General features: G+C 40.8%; 1 protein-coding gene across 1 annotated transcript; it reads right to left on the bottom strand.

Annotated features, from left to right (window-relative positions):
- Positions 1-540: 540 nt before the first annotated feature.
- On the bottom strand, positions 541-23,251 carry LOC136051885 (cytochrome b-245 heavy chain). Its single transcript, XM_065741559.1, has 13 exons — positions 23,140-23,251; positions 20,886-20,981; positions 19,779-19,889; positions 16,323-16,407; positions 15,662-15,807; positions 14,610-14,800; positions 9,446-9,575; positions 7,715-7,807; positions 6,663-6,916; positions 6,228-6,390; positions 5,304-5,450; positions 4,078-4,202; positions 541-3,590 (listed from the first exon to the last, which is right to left on the bottom strand). The coding sequence occupies exons 1-13, from the start codon at positions 23,182-23,184 to the stop codon at positions 3,464-3,466; spliced, it is 1,713 nt and encodes a 570-aa protein (XP_065597631.1). The 5' UTR covers positions 23,185-23,251; the 3' UTR covers positions 541-3,463.
- Between the last annotated feature and the right edge of the window lie 276 nt (positions 23,252-23,527).

The raw sequence follows: 23,527 nt of genomic DNA, 5'->3' as shown, positions 1-23,527 counted from the left end.
AGCTATGAATTCTACAAAACAAAGAACAATAAGAGCCAACAAACAGAAGCCCACACTGAAAGATGCAAAAAAAAAAAAAAAAAAAAGAACAGTGAGTGAAAATTAATTAGTTAAGAATAATCCAAAATAGAGAAGGAATCTGAAAAGGTATTTGCCAGGAAGCTTTTTGGTGGCTGTTGTTGGTTATTTTTTCTGGTTTCTAATTTGATTTAGCCTATCATTTGATGACTGAAATGCAGAAAGTCTCCACCCAGCAGAGAAAATCTTACAGGACTGAAAAGAGGAAGCCCTATTTCACAACTAGCCTGGTTTTCCCCAAGAGATGTGTGATGGTGAACAGGCAGAACAGTGTCTTTATAGTAGGTTAAAAGTTACAAAAACTTGGATTTCCTTTGTATGTGCGCAGCTTTGCAAGTACTTACCAGGGAAGGAAGGAAAACAAGATGAAACTCAGTGCATATTGAGACCTCAAATATATTAGCCAATATGACCAGATGCCTTGCATCCTCCAGAACTCCCTCCAGTTTTCAAAATTAAGATGGGGGAAATTACAGCTACCCAGCACTCCAGAGGAACCATTAGTTTTTTTTACTGAATTTAAGGATGTTGGTTAATTAATCAACTTCAGGCTTCAATCTTATAAACTTAGGTGCAGCTTGAGTTCAATACTGCATGAAACACAGGCTACGCTCCTGCTACTGGCAATCATATCACAAGGGCTAAGCAGTGCTCATTTCTTTTAGAGTCATTCATGCAGAAGGAGAGATAAGACTGGAGGATATTGTAGAAGGACCGTCTTAATGAGAAAGCCACAGCTAACGTTCAGACCCCACTGGAAATGAGGATTATTCTGAGGATATCCAAAGCCCTCCACAAGCATGGGCAGTGGCAGAGCTCTGCCTGAGCAATCCCAATAGTTCATTTACTTTGGCACCCTGCAAGACAGTGACTTGGTACAGGTGTGGTAAGAGAGGGTGGCAATAGACCCTGATCAATGAAAGACAGAGTTCTGTCAGTCAGAAACCTGACTTCTGCCTCTGGCTGCCAAACCTCCTCCCTCACACTGCCTCCCCAGCTGTCCAGAGGACCAACCATGGTGTGTCCCTGTCTTTCAGAAAATCTTACTGCTGCTTCTTGCGTCAAGGTCATGTGCCAGTTAACTTTGCCTAAACTGCTGAATACCACGTGCAGTCTCCCAAAGGCAAGAAGCTACCTTTTGTTTCCAAAGCAGGCCCTTCAGAGCCAGGAATTTGAAAGCAAAAGAAATCTGTTGATTATGATAGCTACTCCTGCTACCCCTGTGGCAGAAAACTCCCAGACACGTGGAAGGAGGGAGTTTTCAACAAGAAGCCCAGCCTACTGCAGTGGTCAGATTCCAAGCTGCATCACCTGGCCACAAAACTGGACTGTCCTATAGAGTCACCTGTAGCCCACTGTAACCCTAGCTCAGGAGGAGTGAAGAGCTCCATACATCCTGCATAGGAAGTAAGTGTTGTCACAGCCATCCCCATGCAAGGATGGATTTGTTTCTTGTAGCTCATCAGTAATATCACAGGCTTAGGGAACTCTTTTAGATCAGGCAAGCACTTGAAAAGAGGGCTTTACTCCTTTAAGTACCCTGGTAGACAGCAGCATTGATTAAAAACAGTACCACTGACATTATCCTATGCTTTGCTGAAGAGTAGGGAGGTTTCAAAGTAGTTTCTTTTTTGTTTGAGTTTCAGTGCCGTTTCACTCACATATCACAGATACAAAATAAATTTAATATTCAAATGCATAGGGTGAATACCCTGAAAGAATAATACCCACACAAAATAATGAAGATGGACAGTATGTTTTTATATGGCTTATCCAGATGGCATAAAGACAACCAGTAAATTAGGAAAGGCTCACCTGTCACTGGCAGTCAAGGCTCACCCAGAACTCCACAGGAGAGGGATCTCCAACAAGAGATCCTTCCCCAGTGGTGGTCAGCCCTGAAATGGGGTCTGGGAGAGGTGGAGCCAGACTGCACCCCTTCCGGTCACACAGTGCATTGCCTTCACCTGTGCTCCTGCGGCTGACTCAGTGCTCACCTCAGCTGATCCAGCAGTGCTTCAGGCCCTGATTCAACAGTTCCCATACAAGATGATGTCTGATAATGCATGTTTTATATCTCTGTGGCAGTTAATAAAACAAAACATAGAAGGAAACTGAGAAGTTTTCACCTGCTCGCTCTTTTTTATGTTTTAGGAAGGCAGTGGTTTAATAATAAGCACAGGATTCCTTTTTCTGAGTTTGAAAGAGCAAATGATCCCTGGTATACACATGCAGCAGGTCTGAGAACATCATTAGAACTGGCTACAAAAAGAAAGATCCCTGGAGTTGTAAGAATTCTGAACATATTTCCTTTAAATTCAAAGCCAAATATTTGAATACTCCCTGTGCAGGATGAGAGCCTTATCACTTCAGTAGCAATTCATTTTAATCCAACAAAGAAGTTTCTTTAATTCCACGTAAGCTCTGTTCTCATTTAATAAGTGGGTTTCAAACAGAATTATGTAGATTTAAATATGGCCCTTTTGAGGGAAAGAATTGAAAAATTCCCCAAGGGTTGATTTGTACTAGCATTTACCAGCTGTGACTTCCTGCCCTTCAGACGTGTCATATGGCAGTTCTGTATTAAATCATACAAAACGGTCATCTGTCCTTCTAAAGTAGCACGTAGTGCCCAGATAACATTTACAAATGGTTTAAAGGAGAACACATCCTGTCTGACAAGTTGGGGTGTAAAATATGCCACATACAGCCAGATGGCTACAGAAACTTGTCTGCAAACTTGACTTGCAGCTGTGGTATGGTGGCAGTGGTGCTCTGACATCCAGGTGGCTCCTTTTCAGTACTCTGCTTCCCTATAAAGAGAAATGGCTGCTTTTCAGCTGCTCATGCTACCTCTTCAACGAAGTGTTTAGGCTTGTACTTGGAAACCTGAGAGATTCTTGTGCTCAAAGGAGATTTCCCGTTTTCAGTCTTTCCCCTTCACCCTTTCCTAAATTCCTATTTTGAAGTACTCTCTGTAGCCAGCATGGGTTGTCTCTAAGTAGCAAGCATTATGCCAGAATGCTTTATTGTTTAATAGCATTAAGCTTTATCGAAGTGAATTGGCTCCCAAATGCATAGAGCTGCCTAGAACCTTCAGCAATCATAATGAATAACAGGAGTATAAAGGCAGTCATTTGAGGGGAAATCCCCTCATGCAGGCAAGGAATAGATTTCAGCTAAATTGCCAGCATGCAGGGGGCAGTGCAAACATTCCTAAGGCAAAACTTGACTCTTACTCAATGCATCAAAATACCTTCAAAGAAGCAAAAGAATATGCATTAGTGTAGCTGAGATCAGAAGCTGGGCTGTCTTTCCCAGACTCCAAACAGAAGGAGATCCAGTGTTCAGACTTTGTACAGAATGACCACCACGTGTTTGGGAGTTAGAAGTTTTCTTTGTTAAAAATGAAGTGTACTCCTCGTGGGTCAGCTTCTGAATTGCTGATGCTCTGCTTGTTGAGTGTGTCAGCTAGGCCCTCAGGTCCACAGAGAAAAACACCTATTCTGGAGCTGTTAAAGAAATGTAAACAAGGTCAGGAACTAGACACAGAGTAGTTGGATGCTGTTCATGTAAAAATTTTTGAAAGGAATTGTTCAGTTTTTTCCTGATAAGTTCAGATGCTCAGCTAAAGGTCATCTGTACTCAGGTGTTGTTTGCTTTGTTTTGTTTTTGAGGTAGAAGGTGTTATTTTTAGAAGTATTTAGAAGTTAAATGACATTTCTATCTACTTCAACAATGGGATATATTTTTCCTAAATCTATTAGTAATTAGACACTGCATCAAGTGTCTCACTACATACGGTTAATTTTTTTTTTAATTGTAGGCTAAAGCAATTTGGTCAAGACCAAAGGTCATGACCATGGCTGAAACCAGATCAGAAAATACCTGGAGATTGTTTTTAAAATATCAACATTATCAGTCAAAGAAACAAGATTGCATTGTTATGGCATTTAGATAGAGGACATTCACAGGCACTTTCAGTTGGTACAAGATTACCCTGGATGCTGCCTCGCAATGGTTTTGAACTCATTTTCCCAGTTAGGTCTTCCATACAATGTTTTCTGTTTAAGGCCTGTAATCACATCCTTCTCCTCTTCATGATGCATTACAAAATGAGTGGCCTGTGGGAAATGAAATACAGTGTTCTGACAATATGCACCAAATTATTTGCACTCCAAGAACTTTCCTGTAGAATTTACAGTATTTATAAAGGAAAATTAACATGAGCAAAGTTCTGACCAGCAGTGTCCATCTTCCTCTTTCCCCCCAGTCTGGGTTATGTCAAGAACTGGAAGATATAACAATTACATTCAATTTGCCATGAACTGCTTTAGTCCTATAAGAACTGTAAAATAAAGCTGCTAATTAAAACAGCTCTTTCCCTTCCTTTACAATAATACAGCTCCTATGACCTTAAAGAAGTTCTGTCAGTTTGATCTCTGGAAGGTTTGATCCAGATGTTTTATCTACTCTCTACATAAATTTCACCTAGAATAAGCTAAGTAGAGACAGGAAGAAATAGTAGACCGTTTTAGGAGATAAGTTGAGCCCTTGCTGAGTTCTGAAGCCAAAAAACTTATAACTTTCTCCAAAAGCAAGAATTGCATGACTTTTCTTCCTTCCTTCATGTTTTGTTTTCCATTGTATGTGTGAGGTAACCTACCTTACTGCTACCCTATCCCTATAGGTGAGCTACAGCACCTAGACACACAGTGAATTTTTCAAAAGTGAGATATAAGTGAAATAAAGCACCACTAGAAGTAATAGAGTGAGCACCTTTCCTTACTGAATCACATTCTCTACTCAGTCATGGATGAGCTGTTCCTTCATAACCCTACTGCAACCTATAAGAATGAGATAAGATAGAGAACTCAAGAAGGTTCTGAAACAAAGATGCACTCAAATTTTTCTGCATTGTCTTTTCTGTAAGCAATAATGGCTGTCTTAGAAATAGTTGCACGGTGATCTAAGGTTGATGCTGTGAGGAAATACCACTTCCCAGAGTGCACAGCCAGAGTGAAAGGAAGAGAAAGTCAGCACATCATGCACATAAGCATGATCTCATGTAAGTTCTAGCAAGTAATAATGATCTGCACTTAAAATCCCTAAGAGCCAGTTTGAAGCCCAGAATAATGACCATTTGAACATTTATCAAAACATTACACATTTGCTAACATCAGTCTCAGAGCACAAGAAAGTGATATTTTCAATAGTGTTGTTACCTGAGTTTCATCCCAGCCAGTTAGGTAGATGTTATAGCTGAGAAACTCTGCGTTATTCCTCTCCTGCATCTGAGTCTCCAGAGACTGCAAGAGGTCAGCAAACCATTCAAAGGCATGAGTGTCCCTGCAAAGCCAGTAAAAATAGATCTGGAAGAGAGAAGAGAGAACATAAGTACTTAGATTTCTGAGTTTCTGTTTGCTGACTAAATAAGAGAGTTCTTGAAGATATTGCCCTGACCACTTCAGTAAATGGGCAAGCTGGTGCTGCAGCTATTCAGGAGTTTGGATAGCAAGAGGTTGTGAAGCAGGACAAGTGACTGAAAGAACAAGGAAATATCTTTCTCTTCTGCTGGTGGGTCACATTGCAGTTCAGGATGTTTTCAACAGTTTTGTTCCTATAAAATGGTTTGTTAGGACATAAAATAATGACTTAGGTAGATTCTATCTCCCCATTTGCTAACAGGGAAGGTAAATTGAAGCAGGTAGCAAAACCAGTTCTGTCCACTGGATATGAATGTAACTGCAGTTTGACCCCATACCTCTGCACTGGGACTTTCCAGGGAGGTGAGAAGAGGATGGTAGCACTGTGCTTCCACTGACTCACAGTTACTCTCTGTTCTTAGAGAAGGTATACAATGTTTGCTCGGGCTGTAGTTAGTGCCTGTGAATTAATGGCATGTCTTGGTGTGTCTTGCACAGCTTGAATGGCACTTCTAACACGAGTGGAAATCTCCAGGACCACAGCCAGGATTTGGCTGTTGGATTTTGCTCCCAGGGTATTTCTATCTCTCTAGCTTTTATTTTCAGCTTTTGATCCTCGTGCTTCCATGATCACTTTTCTGGGACTGGTTTTATTTGGACTGTTGCTCCTCCAAAAACTAAATGGGTTCTGGGAAATTTCTGTGACAAAGAAGAAAGACTTACCTTCTTAAGTTTTAGGTTGGTTGCATCGTGGCAGTATTTGTACCAGACAGACTTGAGCACAGATGCAAATGGTGTTACCCCTATCCCGGCTCCAACCAGCATAACAGTTTCATAACTGAACACGTCCTCACTGGCAGTTCCAAAGGGGCCATCCACAGCTATCCTGCAATCGAAAGTGTACTGAATAAATAGATGGTGAATATTTATTAGCACCATTTAAAATAACAATGGAAAGGTAAAGTATTTGTGTGTTACACTAGAAAATAGAAGAAAAGGTGGAACTGATAGGAGGAGTGAACTGGCATGAGCAGTCTCAGACCAGCATCCATAATAGAAGTCGTTATGGATTGCATCTCAGGTGCCACCAACTGGGCTGAGCAAAATTTCAAATGCCCTAGATTTTGGTTGACTTTACAATGGAGACTCTGTACATACTTGGGCAACTTCCATGCTTCCTGGAATTCCTGCTTATCACATCCACAGGCATTGAACAAGCCCTCTGTCCAGTCCCCCACAATACGGACATGAATGCTGAAGTAATCCTCTTCTGGGGCAGAGGTTAATGTGAATGGATGCCATTCCAGTTTAGACACTGCTGGACATTTGACAAAAATGTATTGCCCAACTTCCATCTTGAAGCCCTTCTTCATCATCTGGAGCTCAATCGTCTTGAAGGGATGAATCACCACCTACAGTAAGAAGAACAAGGGGGAAAAAAGGCAAAAGTAAAAGGGTCTTCCCTGCTCACTGGTTTTATCTACATTCTTCATTGCTAACACTGTCTTCTCCTATGAGAGCAAGGAAGGCAGGTGAGACATTCCCAGTAGAACAAGGTCTGGCCTGACAGCCAGGTGAATGACTGCAGAAGATGATGAATTTTTGGCTAAAGTACTTTTTCACACCATAATTGCAGTCACTCCAAAAGGAACAGGTCAGAATGGGGACTGTTCAGCCTGGAGGATACTGAGAGGGGATCTTATCAATGCTTACAAATATATAAAGGGTAGGTGTCAAGACGATGGGGTCAGGCTCTTTTTGGTGGTGCACAGTGACAGGACTGCCCAGAAAGGTTGTGGAGTCTGGAGATACCCAAAACCCACATGATTGCTTTCCTATGCAACCTACATTAGGGAACCTGCTTTAGCAGGGTGGGTGGGCTACATGATCTCTGGAAGTTCTTTGCAACCTTGAAAGTTCTGTGATTTTTACCAGGGAAGGTGGAATATTTACATTGGTGAAAATTATGCAGATATCTCTAAGATTCAGTATTGTACTTAGTTAACTTTTCCTTCCTATGCTCGTTTGGAGACAGGCTTAGAGTCAACTACACTTTGATGTTAGAAGTCAGTACTATTTTTTGCCATGACATTCTTGAGAGGTCTTTAGTTAACAACATTGTCTGATGTGTAGGAACCTCTGGCTTTGCTGCACCACCTAGAAAAACTAGTAGCGTTTAGCCCATTGTCAAGCATAGCAGCAACACATACCTTTGTGATAACAACCTTCTGCTGTGATCTCCAAAACCGCACCAACCTCTCACAGAGGTACAAAAACATGGGACCTACTACCCATTTCCATGTCTGTTAACAGAATAAAATGGGAAGTTAGATCACGAAGATGGAAACTCAGATTACATTGAATTCTGGAAACACTATAAATAGACATTAAATTCAAGTAACATGTTATTTATCAACCTGAGTAAGGAACAGTTAAAATACATGACACCTTCAAAATGACTTCTGTTCAGAGGGGGAATTTCTTTCTTTGTTGAGAACAGTAGTTGCACTTTTAGTTGTTAATATAGTTATAGCAAGGTAATTTCCTATGAATGATTTTGACTCTGCCTAAAAGTTAAGGTAGAAAAGAGAAACATAGAATAAAGCTCTCAGTGTGTTGTTGACTCAAGCCTGTATTACTGCAGGGAAGATCACAGAATCACTGTATTGTAGGGGTTGGAAGGGACCTCTAGAGATCATGGAGTCCAACCCCCTGCCAAAGCAGCTCCCTAGCCCAGGTTGCACAGGTAGGCATCCAGGTGGGTCTTGAAGGTCTCCAGAGGAGAAGACTCCACCACCTCTCTGGGCAACCTGTGCCAGTGCTCTGATGTGGTTGTGTTGACTGAGCTGTCTGAAATGTGAATGAACAGCCAACCTAGTTAATCAATAAAAGCTGAAATTTCAGAGTCAGATGTCTGGAGACATTCATTTTTCTGTTAATGATCATCAGGCCATTAATGATGTGAAACTACTATATAGATTATATCACTTTTTGGAGCCCCCATGACTACAAAATACACTTTGGTTAACAGTTCTCAGATTTACTTATCTGCTTTGCCTGTTAGTTGTGCTGTTGTTATGTGACACTGGAAGTGGTTGTTTGTAGTCCTTTTTGGCTTATAATCATAGAATCACCAAGGTTGGAAAAGACCTACAAGGTCATCCAGTCCAACTGTTCACATATTGCCAATCATTTTCACAAAACCATGTTCCTCAACACAGTGTCTAACTGTTCATTGAATACCTCCAGGGTCACCTGGGTACACTGCTGGATCATGTTCAACTGCATGTTGACAAAAAACCCCCCAGGTCCATTTCTTCCACACTGTCTTCCAGCCACTCTGCCCTAACCTGGGGTGGTTGTGGCCAAAGTGCAGGACCCAGCACTTGGCCTTGCTGAACCTCATCCCATTGGCTTCAGCCCAGCTATCCAATCTGTCCAGATCCTTCTGTAGGCCCTTGATACCCGCAGGCAGATTGACACTTCCAGACAACTTGGTGTCATCTGCATATTTACTGAGGGTGCACTCAGTGCCCTTGTTCAGGTCATCAATAAAGACACTGAACAGGACAGGCCCCTGCACTGACCCCTGGGGAACACCACTTGTGGATGGTTGCCAGCTGGATTTAACTCCATTCACCACCACTCCCTGGGCCCGTTCCTCCAGCCGGTTCCTTACCTAGAGGAGGGTTCCTTACCTACACAGAATATACCTGTCCAAGCTCTGGGCTGACAGCTTCTGCAGGAGAATACTGAGGTAGACAGTGTCAAAGTCTTTGCTGAAGTCTAGGTAGACCACATCAGCAGCCTTTCCCTCAACCACCAGATGGGTCACTAGATCATGGCTTGCTTAATGTAAAGAAAACTACTTTCTACTGCAAGTGAATTCATTATTTAACAAAAAAAGTAAACAGTAATTTTTTTCTCGGATTTGTTCTTACCATAGGAGGATTCCCTGCAAACTGAGGGACTGGGCAAGCTCCTTTCTTTCCCCAGTCAGTGAAGTTCTTAGAGCACATCTCTGGAATATGTTCAGCTAGACTCACAGCTGTCTGTCCCCGCACAATACGCCTGAAAGAAATGCAAAATATTCAGGGAGTAAAATGGAAATTAAGGAATATCTGTCACTTATGTACTTCTGCAGTGCTAGTGTACCTTTTGATACCTCTGTATAACTCTGATCTATCCATAAAATTGTAGGGGAATATACCAGCTACAGGATCAAGTGAGGAACTGTGAGGTAAATTAATTATCACTTCTGGAGTGTAGTTGCAATAGGAAAACTCAATTCTTCTCAAAACAATCCTACTTTTTCCTTTAATAAGAAAAATAAAACATGGAGTGGGTTCAATAATTTTTCTATTGATCACTGCAGCAATGATTTCTGTTATTTTTCTTAAAAATCATGGAGAGTCCTTTCCAAATAACATTCTTCCCTTGGTACTTTCTTCCTCTTTACAACTGTACTGTAGATCTTCAGTTGGTGTGAAGGAACACAGGACCCTCTAGCTCAAAGGAGCTACATTGGCTAAACCAGTTAATGTTAGCTGATAATCTAGACTGCATTCTAACTTTAGCTTTGCTTGTCATTTTTTGTCCATTTATTTTATTACAGAGAAGCCTGATTGCTCCAGTTCAGCAGATTTGATTCTGGAAAAAGAATTCAGTCTTGAGAAATCAAAATATATAATTTGATCTTATTGACTATTTCCAGTACCTCTGTGAAGTTCTACCAACCTCAGGGCCACAGAAGAGCCCCTCAAATGATGATAATTAGTAGGTTAAGACCAGATGACTTTCCCTAGAAGTGGTCTGGTTCTGATCAGACTGTTTGGTTTTATGGTGATAGAACTCTGTTGATAGTTTCTTCCCATGACTTCTATTTCTGCTTTTATTTCCTTGAACTTGACTGTGCTTCTGACATTTCAAAGGAACTAGATATCTAAGTCATATGTATGCCTAGATTTAAGTGACAAATTTATCAGAGGATTATTAGAATGCCTGGGTGCAATCTTGAAAGTTAAAAGATTTCACTGTTTATAGACATTACTAATGAACCTCTTCCTCATTAAGGGTTTGCCTAACATCCTGCCTAAAAATAAAGGGAAGGAATGTCACTGTCACTGTCACTGTCCCAGGAGCATCATGAGTTGCAATTTTCAGGAACAACATCGGCTGCAATTCACTTCCCTAATAGTGACAATGGCTTCATTTGAGCTGCCCTTGGAGTGATTTACAGGAATGGGAGGAGCCCATTTTCTGCCTGTTTTCTGCCACTCCTAAACTCGTTGCTTAAGGGCTATTGGTTTTCACACTGCCCTGTACTCCATTCGAAGTCTGACAAGTCAGTAGCCTGTTCAAGGAAAGGAAAAGACTTATTTTTGCTTATTACACACTATAGATAATCTTCCAAGATTGTAATTAAGCCTTCAGCAATATAGCCTTCTAATTTCTTCTTTTTCTGTTAAAAAATTTACTTTAATTTGCAAAGTAGAGTGATCTGAACCTCTGTACTCCTTCCTCTTTACATTTACTATGTTGGGAAAGTCAGGACTTCTGTTTGTGACATGTAACCAATACACAAAGTACATCAGCACTAAAAAAGTACTGTAACAGCTTGCATCAGACAAGAATTTGCCCTCTTCATTCCATTAACGATGTGTGCTTCAGTTTGCTACGTATATGTATATATTTATATATGTGTTTGACAACAGCCTTCTGTCTCTTGAGATAAAATGACACCTATGTGTCTTTCAAAAACACTGAGTGAGTCAGATCACACTCCTGTGTTCATCTCCTCCCAAAGCAGTGTCTGACAACCACATGAACCCACACTGCTGCCCAAACTCTTCAGTACTGCATTAAAATGGTGTAGGTATAGTTGTCATTGAAGGAACAGAAAATCTTTTAGGAAATATATGCTACACACTGACTGTTAGAAAAAGTGATATTTGCTTTCTGATAGCATTGTGTAGTGACTGCTGAAAAGTGTAGATATTTTGTCAGTAGGTATATGATATTTGCCAGAGGAAACATGAACCGTTAGTACTTTTACTTCAGTTTTTGCTCTAACATTCTTCTCACTTCAGAATTTGAAATGGACAAACATGCTGGTGGTGATTCTCATCTGCCTTCTATTTCTGTTCTTCCTGCTATAGTCTCATTTCTGTCTTTTTTTTTTTTTCTGGCACTACTGGACTAAGAGGAAGTGTTGTTGAATAGTCATTATTACTGGGCATTTTAAAAACACTTTCTAGTGCTCTGAATCCTCAGCTATTTTTAAGGCAATAACACCTAGACTTTCATTTTAAATGGATAACATAGTATCTATGAACTATGACATTTGCCTTTGATACTTCAGCATTCTTTTTATGCGTCGTTTCTGTGGTTTTATATAATGAACTGAAGTTTCATTTTGGAAGGCCAACAGGACTGACATCTTGGTGGGGGTCTGTTACAGACAGCCTAATCAGGAAGAAGAGATGGATGAGGTATCCCACAAGCAGCTGGCAGAAGTTATGCGATCAGCAGCCCTTGTTCTCATGGGGGACTTCAGCTTCCTTGATATATGCTGGAAATACAATACAGCATAGAGTAAGCAGTCTAGGAGGTTTCTAGACTATGTGAAAGACAGCTTCCTGATGCAGGTTCATAGGTTCATAAGGTTGGAAAGGACCTACAAGATCATCTAGTCCAACCATCCTCCTATCACTATCCCTACCCAACTACTAAATCAAATCCCTCAGCACCTCATCTAAATGCTTCTTGAACAGCGCTAGGGACAGTGCCTCAACCACCTCCCTGGGCAGGCCATTCCAGTGCCTGACCACTCTTTCAGAGAAAAAATGTTTCCTCAGGTCTAATCTAAATCTTCCCCGGCGCAACTTGTGGCCATTCCCTCTCGTCCTGTCGTTATTTATCAGGGAGAAGAGGCCCACCCTCTCCTCACCACAACCCCCCTTCAGGAAGTGGTAGAGTGCAGCTGGTAAGAGAGCCTACCAGGGAAAGAACCCTGATAGACCTGCTGATCACAAGCAAGAGAAGGACTGGTGGGAGATGTGGAGGTCAGGAGCTGTCTTGGATAGAGAGACCACTGAATGGTAGAATTTTCAATTCCTGGTGAAGTCAGAAGGGGGTCCAGCAAAACTGCTGACTTGGACTTCCAGAGGGCAGAATTTGAACTGTTCAGGACACTGGTAGGGATGGTCCCTTGGGACTGAGTCCTGAAGGGGAAAGGGATCCAGGAAGGCTGGTCTCACCTGAAGAAGGAAGCCTTAAAGGCACAGGAGCAGGCTGTCCACTTGTGCTGTCAGATGAGTCAGAAGGGAAGAAGTCCGGTGTGGATGAACAGGGACAGGGAGCAGAATAAACTCTCCACAATTTAGGTAGAGGTGGTTAGAGACCTTCAACTCAACCTAAACTGCCACAAGTCCATAAGGCCACATGGGATCCACTCGAGGGTGCTGAGGGACCTGGTGGAGGTGATTGTCAAACTGCCTTCCACCATCTATCAGCATTCCTGGTCAACCAGGGAGGTCCCAGAGGACTGAATGCTTGCCAATGTGACTCTCATCTACAAGAAAGATGATAAGGAGGGTCTGGGGATCTACAGGCATGTCTGCCTGACCTTAGTGCCAGGGAAGTAGATGGAACAGATCTTGAGTGAGATCATACAGCAAGTGCAGGACAACCAGGGGATCGGGCCTGGTCAGCACGTATTCACAAAAGGCAGGTCATGCTTGGCCAATCTGGCCACCTTCTATGACTGGATGACCTGTCTGGTGGATGAGGGAAGGGCTGTGGATGTGGCCTACCTAGGCTTCAGCAAAGACTTTGACCATGTCTCCCACAGTATTCTCCTGCAGAAGCTGGCAGCCCAGGGCTTGGACAGGTGCACTCTTCACTGGGTAAAAAACTGACTGGATGGCCAGGCCCAGAGACTGGTGGTGAATGGAGTTAAATCCAGCTGAAGATCAGTCACAAGTGGTATTCCCTAGAGGTTGGTACTGAGGCCTGTCCTGTTCAACATATTATTGATGATTTGCATGATGGCATTGAGTAACTTACCCTTAGTAAGTTTACAGAAGACAAAATGTGCAGGGAAGTGTTGATCTGCCTGAGGGTAGGAAGGCCCTTCAGAGGGATCTGGACAGGCTTGGTAGGTGGGCTGAGGCCAATGGGATGAGGTTCAACAAGACCAAGTGCCAGGTCCTGCACTTTGGCCACAGCCACCCCAGGCAACAATACAGGCTTGGGGCAGAGTGGCTGGAAGAAATGGACCTGGGGTGATTGGTCAACATTCAGTTGAACATGAGCCAGTGGTGTGCCCAGGTGGCCAAGAAGACAAAATGCACTCTAGCTTGTATCAGAAATAGTGCAGTCAGCAGGAGCAGGGAAGCAAGCATTCATCTGTACTCAGCTCTGGTGAGGTCACATCTCAAGTACTGTGCTCAGTTTTGGGTGCTTCACTGCAAGAAAGACATCAAGGCTCTGGAGTGTACCCAGAGAAGGGTAACTAAGCTGGTGAGGGGTCCAGAGCAGAAGTGGGGAGTAGTTGAGGGAACTAGGATTGTTCAATCTGGAGAAGAGGAGGCTCATGGGAGACCTTGTTGCTCTCTACAGCTACCTCATGGAAGTCATGGCAAGGTGGGGAGCAGCCTCTTCTCCTAGGCAACAGTGATAGGACAAGAGGTAATGACCTTAAGTTGCATCAGGAGTTCAGGTTGCATATTAGGAAAAATTTCCTCTCTGAAAGAGTGGTCAGGCGCTAAAACAGGTGTGTGTGATGCAATTCCTTCTAGGATTCAGACATCAATTAAGAAAAAGAAACAAGCATTTTTAAAAAAGATTTTGAATTTAAATATCATAAGAAGTTGATTATCAGTGAGCTTAAGCATGCCTGAGTCTCATAAAGTCTCATGCGTGTGAATAACTTGCTGTACATATCTGAGGGCCTGCTGGCCTCAGAAACTGTACCAGGACATCATTACCATCAGAAATAACTGTTCCTTAATGACTTAAGTCTCTATATACTTCTATGAGTAGAGAGTATTAAGCTAAAATAGAGTAGTGATCATGTATTGTATTATAAATGCAAATACTCACCCAGCACCATGGATGACAAGGCCAATAAAGAAGATGACAAATAGATGGTGGGTGTACCAAAACACTTCAAAATATGACCTTCGGATGATTTTGGTGGACGATGTGATGATTAGTATGAGGGCCAGAGTGATGATAACACCAGTGAGACCAGCCAAGTACGTAAAAGCCACATATAAGCCCCCCACAGGATTCTGTGAAATAATTGCACACATTGATCAAAGTAATTGTTTGCATCAAAGCTGAGGCAGCTGAACCATAATCAGTCTATCTCACTTGCCAAATCCTTCACCTTGTTGCAAATCTTTAGGTTATCCTCTGTGAATTTGGCAACAGTGCTTTGAAAACCCACTCCAATTTTGTTGCACTGCAGATTTACTCCTACTAGAGGAAGTAGGAGTAGAAATAAAGGGTTTTAGACCTATCTGCACACCAAGGACTATTTCTTATTCTGCCACTGCACAGCAATATGAGCATGGGAAAAATGAACATTTTTGCATAGCTGTCTTGCTAAAGCTAAAGTCCTGTATCCATATTTAGGGAGAGAATTAAAGCTCTTATTCTTAGTGGTGCTCAGCAGTTGTGGGTCTCCCAGTTTACAAGTACATCAGATTCTCAGGGCTTCTGAGAAATGGGAAGGTTTCTTTTTCATTTTCTTTTTTTTTTTTTGTGTGTGTGTGTGTGTGTGTGTGTTGTTTTTTTTTTGTTGTTGTTTTTTTTTAAACCTGAGTTTAGGGAACCCAATTTCAAATGTTTTTCTCTATTTCTGTCTGCCTTTCTGTGGGGATGTCTGGTTTGGTCAAAAGACTTCTTTTACAGGGGATTTGCTTTTTTTAAAACAACTTTGAAATCCTCATGTGAAAAAGCTTAAGGCATTATCAAAAATCAGCAACACTATTATTGATCAGTATAGGAGAATTAATTACAAAAGGCTTGCCTGCAAGATGATTCAAAGACAGATTGTGCATTCCAGAAATAGGCAGCCTTCTGAGATACTCTTAGGTAATCATCTAGATTAATGTAATAATGATTCTTCACAGCTGGATGCCACTTACCGGAATAGTTTGTCTGTAAAAGTTGATATAGCTTTCACTTGGGCTATCACCAAGTCTAGAAAGTACGGCTGCCAAAGTACCTTTCTCTTCAACACGTGCATGCACACTCCACTCTACATTGAATAAGTGTGCAATGGTGTGAATTGCTAGGAGAGACCAGAAACAAATAATTAGGGATAAGTACAGACAAGTACTCCCTCTTTTGGGATAACATTTGGGTAAACTTTATAAGATTTCTCAACAGCAGCTCAGAACCTTTGCCACCCCCATCACAATTTCAGATCACTGATGAGTGTTAGTTCTTCCATAATTTTTTTTGCTTCATAATTTCATTTGTTTCAAATGCACCAGCTAAGAAATAAAGCTGAACAGAAATTTTAGCCACAGTATTTGGTTCTCAAGGCATTGCTAAATACCCTTTATTAATACTTGTCACAAACATTACTAGCAGTGAAAGAGAAAGGCATCCTTTCTGATTCATCTTTTGTTCTCTATCAGTTGCAGAAAAATATTTGAAAGGTTTCAAGTCTTGATGCACTCTGACTCCTTTAAGTTAATAAAATCAGCTGTCTTCTTATATCCTTAAGAACATGGATCTCATTTGGATTCTATTCTAAAACAAATGGGAAAGCAGTAAGCAAAGAAACATTTGAGTACCAACCAGTATGAAGGGCGATCATCCATGCCACCATTTTGTGAAAGGTGAGGTTCCTGTCCAGTTGCCGTCTTACACGGGTAGAGCAGCACTTTGAGTTTGAGGAAAAAAATATTTGCAAACTACTTGTGATTCCTACATACACTTATTTAAATGCAGAGAAAAAAAAATGGAGGCCCTGGGCACAAGAATTGGTGACATTGCTGGTAAAGAATTTGAATTCCTAAATACTCACAAAAATATATTACTCCATACATCAGAATTTCAGTAATAACATATTATATTTTAATATATATAATTGAAATAAAGTATATGACAATGAGAAAACAAAATAACATCCATTATGGCAAAAATACATCTTATCTATGTTAAATTTAAATTAAATGTTACCAATGAAGGGAATAATCATACTCTGCCATACCAGGAGGACTTGACTGTTTTTGATAGTCTTATATTGCCACATAGTAACAGGACCCTGCTCACACTTCGGGCGCACCAGCCACTTATGGTTCTAAGCGATTCCTTTCCCAAAACGCTGGGTGTACTTGGCAACCATTCACTTGCGACTTGTCAGTGGAATTACCCAAAGAAAAACAAGAGTAAAAAAGTCTCTGCTAATACAAGCTGAAGAACAGCTCTTAGGAAAACAGAATGACGTTTTCATTAATTACAACAGGTGCCTGAGAAGTCCTGTCCAAATTATAGTCCCTGTTATAGTGTCTGCTATAGTCAGCAGGAGTTTTCCTATAAATCAAGTTCCAGTAAAGCTAGCATTTGCTGTCTCCACAGAAAAGAAAGTGTAATTATCCTGTGTTGTGTCCTTATATTGCTTTTGCTGACTGACAAAGGACAGAAAGTACTAAGCAAGCTAAAATGTGTACGCATGAGAGCCATACAGGTGTTTTACACAACCAATTAAGAGAGCAAATAATAATCCAAGTGCTTGCTGAACATTAACTTTGTAGATGGTATAGTAAAGTATCTTCCCAGATAACTGTGTGGATCACATCATCCCAGACATCCAGAGCAAAAAAGAAGTAGGGATAATAGAACACCAGAACAGTTTAATTTTTGATTTGTCCTGTTGTCAATGGCGTTATTCTTCCATACCAGTCCATATTTCTATTTCCAGTTATATTTCTAAATATTTCATGATTGTTAATGGTGCAAATAAATAAAAGAGCACCAAAAAAAATCTCTTCTCTGTTTATTCTCCAGCTGTGACATTGATTAAAGGGCAAATTCTAACACTCCAGGAGTATTAATGACAACTACATTAGACTATAACAACAGCCAGAATAAATTTAGCTTTCTCTGTATCATATGCTTTGAGATACAATTAAAAATACCATAGAATAAAGTGTAGTACTTATCTATCTGTTTTACTGCCTAGCAAAAAGCATGTATGGACACTTGATCTTGCTGTTTACGAAGCCTAAGACCAAGCAACAGCAAAATGCTACAGTTAGGTTCAGTGGTGAGCCTCATTAATATCAGCAATGTATACAGCAATAAGGGGCATGCAAAGAAAACACAGTCATTAATAATAAATAGCTTTGTAGTGCATGATTTTGGGGTGACAGGATGTAAAGGGCGTGAGTTTCCAGCACATTGCTATTGAGCAATTGGTTTGAACTAACTTCCCCTCTCCCTAACTTCAATGGCATTGCTGTTGAAAAGGCCACTACCCTTCCAATATGTTACATGACATTTAAAAATCCTGATTTTCTTAAGAGATCCTCACAGGTCTTGCTTCTAGAGCATAGTTAATTAGACTGTACAGCAGAACAAGCATAAGCAGCTGCACCGCTGCACCAAGGCCACCACAGTCCTGGCACTACCCCTGGCACATTGGGCTGGCCATGTTTTGTTCAAGGTAACTATCACCTTCCTGAGGTATAGCTTTATTGCAACAAGCAGCTGAAGTTAAACAAAGTCCAACTGCCTAACAGTTCTATTTTATGTGCCTTCCTCATGTCCTTGCATACCCTGAGAGCCTTTAGCTTCCTCATACAGCAAGACAGTGACCTGCAGGCAGACACCAGAACTATGCAGCTCTCTACATGGTTCTCACTTGCAAACTGAATAGGATGTGAGTAATTCAGGACAAGCAGCTTTAAGACCCATCTGGAATAAAATTCTCAACCCTTGGAATCATATTTTAGCATTACAGTAATGTCTCTGAAAATGTCTTCATTTCTTTCATTGCTTCAAGCTCAGAAGACTTCTTCCCAACCTGCTTTTAGCTTGATATCTGTGAAATCTACTTCAGACCTCATGAAGACCTAGTGTGATCAAGATCTCATCAATATTTTCCAGTTGTATTCATCCAATGACAGCATTAAACCTTACTAAATTTATGTTCATATTAACTTCTGCAGCTTGGAGAGTCATCTGTCATTTTGGCATATACTATTTGATCTTCCTCAAAGCAGAGGAAGGACAGCTTTAGCCCTACATTTTTACTTACTATTCTTTTCCTTTCACACACATGGAGACAGCTGTCTGCTTTTACCACTTCTCAGAATCTGAAGGGGTATAGAACAAGATAGAAAATCTGGTCTGGATAGTTCCAGGTTTATGCTTCTGAGTGTTATGCCTAAACAAGGCCAGAGCATTTTGGAGAGCAGAGACATCTCACATTCATTCACAATGACTTTCAGAGTATATGTACTAGATGAGTGTATTGCCTGGGTTGTGTCTCCTTATTTTCTGGTGGCTTTATATCCCACTCTCCTCTGCTATGAAGGACTCTTGAAACTGCATGTATCATATGTCCATTTTGTACTAACAAGATTTGCAACTTTCAGTGGCCTAATCATCATAGCTATGGAATAACAGCCATTTTTGTTTTTTACTATGCCTGGATAAAATGACTGCATTTCTTCCTGCATTGTTTCTGTTCTAACAGACAGCAACCAACATGTCAGCAATGTGATAAAGCCAGTGCTATCATAGGAAGCCAATCCAGATATCACCTGGAATCAACTGTTCTTTTCTTAATGCTGTTTACTTGGTACTGGGCAGTTTGGAGTTAGAAATGTTCAAATGGCTGGTGAACTCTCATTCTGAATATGCAAGCACAGGAGATGTGGGCTAATTTATCCCACTATCGATGGGTATTGTATCATTGATAAACTAGGCAAATACATGTAAGCACCACCAATGATGGCTGGCATAGAGAAGAGGGCATCTGCATCCAAGACAGCATGATGCCCAAGAGGCAAGAAAAAAGGGGAGATCTGAGGAAGGCTAGGTCGAGGCTAAATATCTCAACAGAGCTCTAGGCTTACCACTGGCATATAGACCTCAGTCTTCCTCAGAGCAAAACTTAGCTTCTCTGAAGAGGACATCCCAGAACTACAGTATATTTGGGGAACTTGGGCTAAAACTCTTGGTATACTTGCAAAGCTACTTGTGTTATTATCTATCATAAATTTTGAAATTCTTTCTTCATCTTACCGCACTTGATCCTCTGAGGAAGGAGAGCAAGTTTCGACATACTGGCAGCAGAATCAGCATGCAATTGAAATTCAGACAAGCTGCAGGAGCTCTTGCCAGAGCCAAAGCATGCTGAAATTGGAGAGATGCTATTACTCAATTACCTAAGATATTACAGGAAACAGACAGGCATAGATTTTATATATGATTATGTCACACCTATTCATGAACGTGAGATCTACAGTTAATTAACAATGCTTGCATATCATAGTAGCTGTGCTCTGGCCTAGTTAGGGGCACAAACGTAGAAGAAAAGATTCCTCCAGATAGGCTACCTTCTATTGCCAGTACTGAAATAAAACAGCAGTATGAAAAGCTCCCTGTCACATCTGGCAGTTGGTAGCCAAGTGCAGATGCAAGTTTAAGCTAGTAACATTTTCTTTCGCAACATTTAAAGAAAGTTTCCCTGCTGCAATTTCAGTTGGCTGAGGATTAGGGTAGACAGAAGGACAGCTTACGAGGGAAGTGGTTGAGTGTTCAGAAAGGCAACAGGACTTGATCCAGAATTCTTCACAAATGTAGGTTAGTGTTTCCTGCAGCTAGGAGCGGTATCAAAGAAGCTTTGTCATGCTCATAAAGCGCATTTCAGTTTCAGAAGGTTAGTGCCTAGGACTCTAGCTCCAAGCTGTCCCTTGTGTGTGCATCTCTGCTGACAGTCAAAGGAATCCAGGGAAACTCACTGTCTCATCTTTTATGAATATGTTCCCTTAATAGCTATGTAAACTGTTCATGCTATGAAAAACAATTGGAAGGGAAAATGGTTGCACCATACTTCCAACGGCAATACTTTGTTTGTCTCCTCCTTAATAAAGTACTCACCATGCATATTCACTTCAATTACCATGAGCACATTTGTTATCTGGAAACATCTTTAGAATGAGATCTCTATTTTGCTATCAGCTTTCTATTCAGAAGCTCTGGACAACAGTGTGCATTCAGTTATCTGTTTGTTCGACTTTTAACTCCTTCATGAATCTGCTTCTCCAGCAAACTTATCCTGTTTCAATCAAATAAAACTATGGAAAATGTGACATGCGCAGTCTATGCCAAGATAATGCATGTACTTACGCCAAGGAGTACTCTGGTGTAGAAGAAATTCTGTGGGAGATCATATGCAAGATAGAACCACCAAAAGAGGAAGACATTCAACCCCAACCACACCAGCTGAAAGAAAAATGATGAGGAAACGTTAAACTTTGTTGTTAAGGATCATACACAAGAATTTATAGTGCAGAAAATGGCCAATTTGATCTTTGTACTTCTATTAGTAGAGAAAGCTGTGCTGCTGAGTGTGAAGGGTTCAGCAGGGACTATATAATTTTATTTATTTATTTATTTTTCTGGTAGAAATTAGCTTTGGAGAATATAGGAATGGGAATAAACCCAAATACAGATATTGGCACCTGAAACTTCGGCATCGTTCAAAGGTTTTAGACGTGACTATATAAGAACTGTCACATTACATGTGTCTAGTTGAGTCTGCAAGTCTAGTTGAATCTCCAGTCATTAAAAGTTAGGGCTTCTTCCAAACAGAGCTTCCTCAGATGTGTTAACATTAAGAAGCTCAAGATCTAAATATGGATTGCCTTAATTACACCTGAGACCTGACCGAAACATTTTCTATTGTGTAGGAGGCTCTAAATGTCTGAAATCAGTCGGCAAGGAATATAAATGCAGGCACTTAGGTAGAGTTTAGACTATCAAAAACTGGGCTTCTTCACAGCACAGATTTCTTCTGGAAAAGAGAATTTATTAGTTCTTTTCAAAGCTACCTAAGGTAGCCCATCTGGCTGCAGAAATTAAAATTAATGTGGCCACTTGTCCTTCAAATCCACTGTTGACTGCTTTCACATGCTGTGGTGAAACCAATTTGTATCAATGCATCTCTATTCTAAATAGATTCACCAGGATGTAAAAACAGAGAAAAGAAACCCCAATAACTGGGAGAAAACTCAGTCTATGCCTGTAAGTTAAGGATACCAGAAACTGTGACTTGACAGTCCCTCAGCCCTCCTAACCCATATTTTTGCTTGTCCTTTGGCCCAAATTGACAGTGTATAAACTTGGGATTAATTTGTCTTTTGAAGACATTTTACCTGTATGGAATTAATCTGGGAAAGTGAAGGGATTTCCATCGGTATAAGGCAGTATATAGGAAATCCCCAAATTCTTATTATAAAATTATTCTCATCTCAAGATAAAATGCTCATGCATTTAAAGTGAGAGTGTGTCATTTCCATGTTCAGTAGCCTGACAAGACATTGATCCCCGATGGACCCTCGCAGTTGTTGGTGCTGACCCATTCAGAACATGGACCCTTTGAAAAACACTGTGACATCCTTTGTCAACTGGAGCTGGGTAGCAAAGTTAGCTGCTAGTTAGCTGCTTCAGCTAGGGCCAGTGGAAGGAGTGTGTACTGGCATTAAGGCTGCTAGGTGTCTGCTTTGTAGGGGCAAACCAACACAAATGGTGTCTGTTTCTATCAGGCATGGGCCAGCCCTTTATCATAATGCTGTAGTGGACAATGGAGAATATTTTGGTAAGGATTTCAGTGAATAGTACTCACACATACTAACCCCACTTTGCAGAAATCCCTTAAATGGTGACACTTTTTGTTACATGTATTAAAATATATGCATATAATTATGCTGAATATGATATCACACTGATGTGAAAAAAGAGAGCTCTGAAATACTGACTTCTGCTTAAGTTTTCTCCCATGAGGATAGCCTTGACTTACTGCTCATCTAGTTGAAATGAGAGTCAGACGTTTAGTACTTGCTATTTTGCTTAGAACTCAGCATACTTTCACAGCCACTCCAAGCAAACTGTATACAAAATGGATTGAATTGTCAGTTGCCCTAATGAAGAATTCATGAATCTCTGCCCTAAATCTGACTCTAGTGCTAATCTTCTATCCTTAAGACACATCCACCATGCTCTGCTACATCTACTTCTGTTTACAAAAGTGCAAGAAAGCCTTGTTGTTGTGATTGCTTTCCATTTTGAAGTTCAATAGTTAACAATGAATTGCAATGTTATTTCTTTTCCTTAAGTCATCGCAGAAGTACTGGGTACTTAAATGTATTTCTACCTAAGAAAACAAGTTAACATGCAACCATTTGTCAGATCACAGTGGAGCCTGCAGCAACCCATGTACCAGGGAGAGCTCCTTAAAAATCATGTTCCTGAAGTGCGTCACAGAACTTGCTGCCCTAGCTTCAGAACAGTCAAACACTGAAACATTATTCACTGACACAAAGAGATCTGCTGGACACAAGAAGATTTACTGGACACAGATCACAATAAAAATGGTACTTACAACGACAAAGATGGACAGTCCTTCGTTCTCCACCCAGTTACCCATGTTTGCCTGAGATGAGGGTGCACAACAGCCCCGTTCTTTCTGGGACAGTGTCTATGACTTCTCTCATAAGGAAGTGAGAGCAGAAGCTTACAGCAACCTGTTTCCTTTCTCATTCATTTAGGAAATAAATTAACCATTGAAACACACTCATAGTTCAATTTCAAATGTTTCTACCAACTTTTTATTACTCACAAGTGTATAAACCATTGAAATAAACTATCTCTTCCTCAAGATACAGATAAAATAAACAGAATTGGTGAGGCTTTCTGCTGAAAAATATAAAAATAGATTGCCACTTTGTATAGCTTTCAGTGCAGAACTGTAATATACAATTCACAGAACA

This window comes from Cyrtonyx montezumae, unplaced genomic scaffold (assembly GCF_038088225.1).
Source record: "Cyrtonyx montezumae isolate F1298 unplaced genomic scaffold, pur_monq_1.0 scaffold_3, whole genome shotgun sequence".
NCBI lineage: Eukaryota > Metazoa > Chordata > Aves > Galliformes > Odontophoridae > Cyrtonyx > Cyrtonyx montezumae.
This window is presented reverse-complemented; position numbering and strand designations above follow the sequence as displayed.

Bases quoted from the DNA above. Each gene is read 5' to 3' on its own strand.
- LOC136051885 (XM_065741559.1), bottom strand. From the start codon at position 23,184: ATGGGTAACTGGGTGGAGAACGAAGGACTGTCCATCTTTGTCGTT. The intron at 14,801-15,661 runs GTAAGTGGCATC...ATTATTTCACAG, and splicing joins TTTACAGACAAACTATTCCG to AATCCTGTGGGGGGCTTATA. The intron at 4,203-5,303 runs GTAACAACACTA...CATTTCCCACAG, and splicing joins CTGGCTGGGATGAAACTCAG to GCCACTCATTTTGTAATGCA.